The sequence below is a fragment of the Acanthisitta chloris genome, unplaced genomic scaffold (genome assembly GCF_000695815.1).
Source record: "Acanthisitta chloris isolate BGI_N310 unplaced genomic scaffold, ASM69581v1 scaffold10899, whole genome shotgun sequence".
NCBI classification, from domain to species: Eukaryota; Metazoa; Chordata; class Aves; order Passeriformes; family Acanthisittidae; genus Acanthisitta; species Acanthisitta chloris.
In genome coordinates, this window is record NW_008693113.1 from 95,592 (window position 1) to 105,588 (window position 9,997).

Here is a 9,997-nt window from a genome sequence, read left to right on the forward strand (position 1 = left end):
CAAACATTAAACCCTGCTTTTTTAGTAAAAAAACTCCCAAACTTAATCAGTCACAACTCAATAAAGTGTTAGAAATTAGTAACTGTGTAGCAAATGATTAGCACACCAGTTTCTGCTGGTTTTAATTCCTTGCAGCAACTCTCAATACATGTCATACACATTTAAGAATCAACAGGAATGTGATCGTTTCCTACTGCAGACCTGTGATTTGCACTAACAGTGGTACAAATTGTACCAGAACACATGTGAAACAGAAGTATGGGGAAATCCACAAAACTAATTTTTAAAAAATTCAAATTCAATCTCTGATGCTTTATGACTTGCCAATGTTATATGGGAAGAAAGACACATAGACACCACTTTAATGTATTTTCAAAACTATGTATCCCTGGTGCATTGATTAGAAACAGTACAAGGGATTTTCATTCAGGAGAGTCAGAAGATAGGCAAGAAGACAGGACTACCAAAAGCAGCTTGCAATGAAGACCAGGTAGATTCAACAGAATCTATCAGTACAGAATTCCTTCCCCGCTAAAATAGAAGCAATATTTTCAAACATTACTAACTCTTTATTTCTGAAAATTAATTCTTATCTTCCGCCTTTAACAACAACAACATAGCAAACACAAGGAGGCAAAGAAAGAAATGTCAAACTAGTCTTTCTGTGCATCAGGGTCCACCCTTTTGCAAGGTATGCATTGCTTTCCAAGGGGATGCAAGGGGTAATCAGCAGCACAGAGGTTCTGGGTGAGAGACAAGAGAGACATCATGTTAACTGCAAAACTAAACACTTAAAGTTGGGCTCGGATTGATTACCAAGATTGTATGGACTTGGCTATGCCTTGATTAAGGACAATGACAAACACTGACTGGGCGTTTTGTAAACCCAGCTCTGTCTGAACTACCTGAGCAGTGATAAAGCTATTGGCCATGGTGCCAAGTTTTGACAGACATTATTGAGGATGAACTGTAGATGACTTTCAAATTTCAAACAGGCAGCAGGTCCCAAAAATATTCACAATCTTCACAATTCACAAGTACTACACTGGATGCAGTAGTTAAATGAAAAAAGGTTTGGATAGCCATGTGAACTTTGGCCCAGCTCAATAAAAGCAGCAGAAAAGAACAATCATTCCAGTCAAATTTCCAAACAATTGGAGTTCAATTCTCTCTGCTGAATAAATTCATCGATTTAAGTTGCTCCTAAGCAGGAAGGGACTGAGCTGAATGGCGATCTGAGTAGACTTAAAGCTAATTTGTTTCATAAAGTTCTGAAATTGCTTTCAGTTCAGAGTTTGCAGTCATTTCTGTAAAGTGATATTAAAACAACCAAGTTTTATGTGGAAGTCCCCAAAAAGTTCAGCAAACATTCACCCTCTCCTAACACACCTTCAGTCATACAAGGTTCCTTCACTTTGTTTGGAAGGTGTTGCTTATTTCTGCAAGATACTTAAAGCAAAGCCCAAGATATCCAGCAGAATTCTTCCTTTGATTCACCATTTTCATGAGCTGCTGAAGGATGAGGTAACTTTACAAATTGTAAACACAGAGGAGCTATAGTATACCATAGTATCTGTGGTGACTTGGCTGCCCATTAGGAACATCCTAACTTTGTGTACCGCAAAACCACAATAAACCAAACTTTACTTTCCACAAACTGAACTGCATCTTCCCATCTTTTCTACGCAGGTCTCGTTCTGTGTCAGCAGCGTTTAAATAAACAAATTAGATGCTTCCTTGGACAGCCAGATAATGGAGTTACAAGCTCATCCTCTACTTGCATGAGAAAGATTATACCCCTCTGGATGGGCCTCTTGCAGACCTACTTACCTGGCGGGTAGCAAGAACAGACAAAAAGGAAACATGCTAAACAAGGCCCAACCAAATAGCTTCATGAAATGGGTCTAGGAATCCAGAAGTAAGTAGGAAACATTACAGTTATTAGGCTTATTCATTGTTAACAATAACTGTACACCATGATTATAACCATCACTTTATGAAACTCGATACATCATTGTTTATAAAGTTAGGGGAATTGCGACACAGGAGGCTGAAGAAATTTGCTTAATGTCACACAGTCAAAGGATATGAGGCACAGAACCTGGACCAAACATTTAAAGAAAGATTTAATTCTGTGAGTATAGGAGGGCAAGGAAGACTGGAGGGGAGTAATTTGTTATCCAATTTGAAATTCTTATTCTGCTTCTCACTTGCAATGACTATAAACCCCCTCATGCGCAAATGAATAAACTGTCCAGCAAGCTACATTATAACAGTTGTATCCAACAAATCTGCTTTCTGAGTGAAGAATGTACTCATCATTTAACCAAAATAACAGACACAAACAGCTCTCACACCTACCCACAACTAAAGTAAAAACACTTCCTACTGAAGGAAAACAACAACAACAACAAAAAATAAAAAAACCCAACCCACATCTAAAAAAACCAAACCAACTTGAATAAAATATGGTGTTAGCAAAGAGTAGTTAGCGAGAGGAACACTGCGAAAAACGTCATATTGGATGTCTTCAGGTTGAAACAGCTTAGACCCTAAAACCAGTTATGGGGCCATCACCACATGGATTAACCAGTCTAACTTGGCTCTGAAGCAGACCTCACTATTTTCAATTAAAACTAGTCTTAGGCCTCAAATAATGTTTGAATATTATTCTGTAATGTCATCATGCAGGTTATAAATGGACTTCACTTAGGATGCAACACCATTTGAACTCAGTATTACCTTTCTTTCTCTTCCCAGCCAAAACACTGACATGCTAAAACATTTCTCTAATAGTTCTCCCCCACTGAGGTGCATATTTCCATAGGGACACAACAGTGTTATGCCATTTGGAGGGGAAACTAAGACTAATAGCTGGGATCTTTTCACAGTTTCTCAAATCCCTACCAAAAGAAAAAAAGAATTCTCCTGCTAATGTCATTGAAAACATTAGCTTTTTCCAGATTTCACTGTCTCGTTAGGGCTCAGGTTTTCTTTGTTTATTTTTGTTAGGAGGGAAGGGTTGTTTGCTTGGGATTTTTTCTTTGCTTTTAGTTGGTTGGTTGTTTTCAAATAGTCTTACTTTCACAGGATTGTACCACAACTGTCACTGCACTTATGTCATTAGAGTCAAAATACGACAGAAGTAAATATCACTATTATGTCAAGAGACAAGCATCCCAGGGTCACTCACTGTGCCTCCTTTTCATTATCCTCTCTGTCAGAAAACGGGGAATATCAGATAATACAGCCAGCGGGAAGACAACAAAAGACAGAAATTTAATGTGTTTCCTTTTCTAAGCTGTCTCTAGTTAGTAATTTTGTTCTCATTTCAGGGACAAACTGTCCACCCCTTTTAAACCTCAGAGATTCATTTTCAGTTTTGTGTAGGGACAAAGTATCTTTGCATGATTTAACTATCTGTCCAAACAGTGCACTACAGTATTTATTCCAGTTTGGCATAAGTAAGTATGGATTACCTTATGTAAACCATTCTAAAATTGTTAGCTGCCTTACAGTACCAATAGCTTTGATAGCAGCCAGACCCAGAGTATGGACATGCTCTCTCTCTTTTAGTCTGATTTGAGACTTAAGTAAAAGTGACCTGCATGGCTGCTCTACTACTGATATAACACTGTTTCTAATCTACATGAAAAAATGTTAATTACTCCCACTATTAGATTAAATTACACCAACAATTAATGCAGAAAAATATCCTCCAGGAGCAATAGTTTTTATCCATTATTGTAATAACAAAGTATCAGTGAAAAGTTTGCTGCAATTGACTTTTTGCTGCTACTTCTGGACCAGTAAGTCTCCAGCCCATCTTTTTGTCTAGAAGATTTGGTTTCAGTGAGAGGAAAATGCTCCCAACCTGTTACAAGATTTACTTTGAAACTGAATATTAAATAATTGAATTTGTAAATTTGACTCCATTAAACTTAGATAAATTATAACTTGTGCTTTTAATTAATTATTATACAGGTATTCCTATTAACGTTTTTTGGTAGTAGTTTAAATAACAAATAAACCACATTAAGGAGCTTTTCCTTAGCTCTTCTTAAAACACAGATCATCAGAAATTTAATAATCTTGCCATATATTCCTCCTAAAATTAAGACTGTTAAAATTTAACAAGATGTGTATTATGAATGTCTGATTCTTTGTGGAATCATTAACCTTAGTTAATCAACAGAACAACCCAAAATATAACCATGACCACTGACTACTTGTAAAGTTCTCTAGTGAATTTTTGATAAATTATTCCAGTCACTTCAAAATTTCCCTTTTAAGACGCTATGAATTTCTCATTTCATGAGTGAAATTTCTTTCTAAAGTTCGTGTTTTATAGAATTTTCATTTTATAACAGTAAGATTATCTGATACATTTCATGAAAATAACTGTTGTAATCCTTTTCTCTGATAACACAGTGAAGTGAAATCTACCATAGAAAGACATATACCCTAATGTTTATATTTGCCTATTACCTTTCTTGACAATTTAGCTGCTATCTCTAGAAGCAAAAATCAATACTTTATTTCTTTTGCAGAGCTATATTGGCTACTTTACAATCTCTGTATGTTTGCACATAAATATTCTTGAAGGCAAACTAAATCAATTAACATTTGTAGTTGTCCAGTACCTTTGCAAAACATATTATGCACTTAGGATGAATTCAGTGTAAATCATCATCCTAGCCACACAATTAAATACTATAAGCTTCCTTAACCCTCAGCTCAGACTTCCCTAATCTCTAAAAGAAAGCAATGCCAGATGGCCATGAACAACTGCTAAGAATCAGAGGGACACAGAGAAATACCTGAAGCACTTACTAATATGGGGGAGAAACACCTTCTGTTTCAATTTACTGTTAGGCCCCACTTAGATAAATTTGTTTTGTACAACTCATATGTGATGCTTCCAGGTTAACTAATACACGTTGCACTAATTTCCAAAACCTTTATTTTCTTGTCATGAGTCTAATTCACACTGAATTTTTGCTGGGCAGAAACAATACAGGGCAACTCTTGTAGTTATCATGGAGACAATATATTGGCTACAAGAGGCAGAGAGAATCCACTAACTGCACTTCATCACCTTAAAACATAAACCTGTATATATATATATATATCAATATATATTGAAGTATGTAAAATATATTCTATGTAAAAATTATGTGTGTAATATATAATATTCCTAATACATAAATTTCCTATATAATACATATGAGTTAGCTGCCAGGCTTAAGGAGTAGTACAGCCCATTGGCCTGTGAGGGACACATTGGGTCCAAGTCTCTTTCTCTGCCAGCAAGCAAATAATGGAAAAAGGTCCTTCTTGTCCTAGAGAAGAACATCCTTCTTTGGGCCAACACTGAGAATCATTCACAACAATAGTGCCCAGCATTCTGGGATGCCAAAGGACACCTCCTGTTCTCATTTCCAGAGGAAGCATCGCAAAAACACCATTTTACTATGGCAGAACACCACTTCCCACGAGACAGGCTTCCTGCTGCTACAGGCTCAGAACAATGCAGCTTTGTGGTAAGGAAGCTAGTCTGCTGGACTGCCTATTGCAGCTGTACAGCTGCTGGACTGGCACCTGTCTAAAGACTCCCTGAAACACACTTTTCCCACCTCTGTTTCCATTTGCTTATAAACCAGCTCCTATATTTTAAAAAGCCCAAAACAAAACACTTCTTGTCTCTGCCAAAAGACAACAGTGTGGAAGTGGTCTCCTCACCTCTGAAGACCAGGAGTCTCATTCTGCTTTAAATTTCAGTTCAGAAAATTTCACATTTAAAACTGAGTCTTCTCTTTTAAAAAATAAATCACCTTGCATTACAAAAGATGATAGTCATTGCTCAAGAGCAGGCCACAACTTCATGGTTTTGGACTCAGATTTCTTAACAGAAATTCAGAAGGAAGCAATGAGAAGGAGCAAATCTGGGAATGGAAAAAACAGGTTAAGAAGAAAGATAAGACTGAAATAGCAGGGAGTGCTCCAGGGCACGGTAGGAACAGAGGGCACTGGCAGAGCTGTGTGGGGAGTCCAGAGTTGGGCTAGCAGTTCAGAGCAGCAGTGAGTGAGAGATACTGCAGGTGCACAGCATCAGCAAGGAGTACATACAGAGCCAAACATTTGAAACCTGTCAAACACTCATAGTAGAACTAATGTAGATTCTAGGTATGAAGACAGATGTGGCAAACTACAGAATGCCTGTCTGTAGTATACCTCTTTCTAGCATGCAGTTCCACATATATAAAGATATTATAATGTTATTAATTGAATGTCTCGAAACAATAAAACAGCCCAGTTAAGAAAAATAAAAAAAGAATATAGCAAGACTGGAAGGATGCATGGGAACATCATTCTGTCTTGCAAAATTGAGTCAGCTACAGTGAAGAAAGAGGGAGTTCTAAGCAATTTAAACCAGGCTGGAGAATTAAATTTCTGTTGTAAACTATTTTGAAAAGTACCTGACATCTTGCACTTAGCAATTTTCTATAATCTCTCAGATTCACCAGGCCAGAGTATCATTTTCATTCCATTGGTTCACACAAAAAAAAGCATTTTTAGAATATTAGAGATGTGGTGCCAAAGTTTAATAGAAAGAAAAGTGATATAAGCCTCACAACAAAAGACATGGTGAGAAGAGTGTGAAGAGGATTAAGAGGCAAGAGTAAGAACTGAAGCAGCACAGGACACTAGAGAACTGTTCCAGATGGTAGGCTAGTTTTAACCTAAGAAGCAATGTGTTTGTATAAAAGTCCAGTGGGAGCTGAGCAGACAGAGATGAGCACACAGATGAAGTCTGCAATATTTTTGCTAGTTCAAGGAACAGTAAAAATGGACTCTAAAGGTCTGATGCAGAGTCAGGAAAATTGCTGTTTGGGAAGAAGATAAAAGCAAAGAAAGATGTTGCATCTAACAAGGTGAGAGGTAAGAGACACCTAGTGACTGATTGCAGAGGACATGAGTAATGATACCAGAAAAAAGCTATTCCAAAACCAGTCACAACATATAGATATGAAAAAATAAATACTTTAAAGGTGTGGAAGTAATGCAGGGTCAAATAGCCAGTTTGATATAAATATGGTGTGTTCAAAATTATTTATAACAAAAATAGTTAAGGCAACTTTCTAGCAGGGTTTATGTACAGAGAAAGAAAAAAAAATTAAATTCACAAATAAACTTTGATCAGATATTCTTCAGTGATCAATTCTATCTTTCTGTTTCAGTAAGATGTCCACAAGTTCAGTGGTTGTAGAATTTCAGTCTGTGACTGATAAAAGCTCACCGTTGCGTGAGCAGTTCAACTGTACCAAATCTCCCATTAACTCTTGCTCTTAGAGGTTATTTCAGTAAGTGGGTCAAGATAAACAGAGAACCTGCTAGTAAGATTCCTAATTTGAACAATGGTATCTATACACCAGAGGTAGCTATCTGAACTAGACTGCTAATGCCCCTTTTTCCAAAATAAATCCAGGGATGATGTTTTCATGTATTTATGAAGCTTACTGTATATTTCTGGATTGCAGCCATGAATGATTTTGTTCACGTGCTCAAGCTTTGTAACTATCAGGAAAGCAGTGACCTTTGCTTTCAAACTAAGCAAACTGTTTCATATTGGGCTATATTCATTATTTCAATTAGCCTATGATTTCCTAAAAAATACTGTACTGAAGGATGCCGAGCTGCTAGATGACTTAACTTTTCCTCCCTCCCTTGTATATGACAATACTTTGCTCAAAGTAGCCATTATGCTTTTAACTTGCTTGCTGAGGCATTCATTGTTACAACTCCTCATGCCTCTTGGCTGAGGGAGGAAAATCGATTTTGATCCCTGAGAAGCAAGTGCAAGTCTCCAACTTCATGCACTAATGTGTACAACTGCAGCTGAAACTGAATCCAGATTAATTCACTGTTCCAGGCATTTCACATTTATGCTGATACCTTATGAGGTTAGAACATACAGAGTTTACTGTTTTAATTGGAGAAATAGGACACAACTTCCTTCAAATGAAAAAGCAGTTTGTGAAATGAAGTTTACAAAAGGCAAATGAGACTTATGGTGACAATGAGAATATACTTCAAAAATTAACCTGGAGCTTTTTGCTACACAAGGTATTACAACAGAATGCAAAAATCCAGCCACTGCAGGATTTTAATGCTACAATAATTCTGGTCTTCCTTAAAGGGCAACATTTCTGCCCTTTCTTAGATAACCCAGTTCAAAACACATATTATAATAGCAAGTTTGAGTAATTAGAAGCCAAACTACAGTAACCAGGTAGCAATTAAGATACAGAAAGCATGTGCATTTTCCCAAAAGACACAAGTTTAACACTGAAAATATTCCAAGCAGGTATGAGAGAGAGGGAGGGGAGAAGGGAACTTACTGTACTGCTTCAAAGATGCACCATACACATAATGCAGCAGTACAGGATACACAAACAGATGAAGGCAACTGAAAAGGCAGTACTCACCCAAAATATTAAATTGAAAAGGAACATCATGTATTTCAAACAACACAGGCAGCCTCTTGCCATGTTGCACTTCTTAAATTCTAAAAGGAAAACAAAGGATAGATCCAGGTAAAAGACCACGTATTTGCTGCCTTTGGGTGCACCGTATTTATCACTTTTTACGCCAGTTCCAGTCCCAGCGCCGGTCCCGGTTCCGACCCCAGTGTGGCTCTGTGTGCGTGATCCAGTTGTACCATAGAAAGCTCCTGCAGTAAAACCTCGACCAAATTGCCTCCCTGAGGTAGAAGGTTTAGCAAAATCTGAGTCTTTGCTATCCAAAGATGGACTCCGGTGAATTGAAGAATCCTCACTACTTGACTTCTCCATGATCTCTCTTTTCACAGTTGTCAGATTTAATGTATAGCATCTCTCAGCATTAAATGCAGTGCCTTGCAAATGCCACAGTGCGATAAGAGCTGTCTGTGTTTTGCTTCTCTTTTTCTTCGTACATAAATCAGATAATCACTGCAGAATTTATTCACTGCATTGTTGCTGGTTTTATTTTTTATAGCAATGTAGGCTGTATTCTGTCTATCTGAAGCATGGATTTATACATTAATATGCCATGCAAGAGCAGACTCATGATTTATCTTGATGAATCAGTTATGCAGAACTTTGATTTTTATTCAAAAGAGCCATAAGCTCTTTCTCTGCACTCCTAGTCCACAGCCTGCTAATCTATAGGCAGCAGATGGTCCTTGCATCCATTTCCAAAAAGCTTCTGCAGTACACCTGGGAGACTCTCCTCGAGCAGGAGCACTTTCCTTGCTCTCAGCTTCCCTCTCTGTGTCTCTCTGACTCTCTATCACATGCTGTCTTTTTTCTTTCCACCCATTTGCAGTGTCTCATTCAGTAACCAGCTACCGGAGCGCACTCCGTGTTTCACTGCTGTTGCCGTGAAATCATCAGCAACTGCAACCACTGGGCATTTCCCACAGAAATCCCTGACCTAACTATCGAGAAATAAATCCGCCCTCCTGCTCGCCCCTCCCCTCTGCTTTCCATCGGGCCAGTTAGCAGAAGCCCTCTCCTCCAGGGCACGCCTCCATGACATAATATCTCTAATAGGATTAGAATTACTCTTGACTATACAAGTGCACAACAGAAAATCTCTTTAAATGTCAAGTACTGTTTAGCTGTTTATGTGCTAGAACTGTTAGGCACTGATATTCCTTCAATGCAATAAAATACAGAAAAGGTATGAATTAGATAGACAGGTACTAACCTCTCCCTGCTCATTAAATTAACAGTCACTTACTCTTTTTTTTTTCTGGCTTAAACAAATGCCATGGGACAAGGAACTGGAACAGGCTAGCACTCAGCACACACTGAATAGGCACATGTCTCACTTATACATGCACATAACGTGACACCATCACCTGCGATATAATTAACCACAACCAGAAAAGCAGAGCTGCTGCCTCTTACAGGGTCATCAATCAATTCTTAAAACTCCTGAAATGTAAGGG

General features: G+C 37.9%; 1 protein-coding gene across 1 annotated transcript in view; it reads right to left on the reverse strand.

Annotated features, from left to right (window-relative positions):
- Positions 1 to 8,855, reverse strand: part of TSPAN9 (tetraspanin 9) — a 93,018-nt gene extending 84,163 nt beyond the window's left edge. The window contains exon 1 of the mRNA XM_009082953.1: positions 8,490 to 8,855. Within this exon, the coding sequence (XP_009081201.1) occupies positions 8,490 to 8,855 (366 nt within the window). The remainder of the gene's footprint in view (positions 1 to 8,489) is intronic.
- Between the last annotated feature and the right edge of the window lie 1,142 nt (positions 8,856 to 9,997).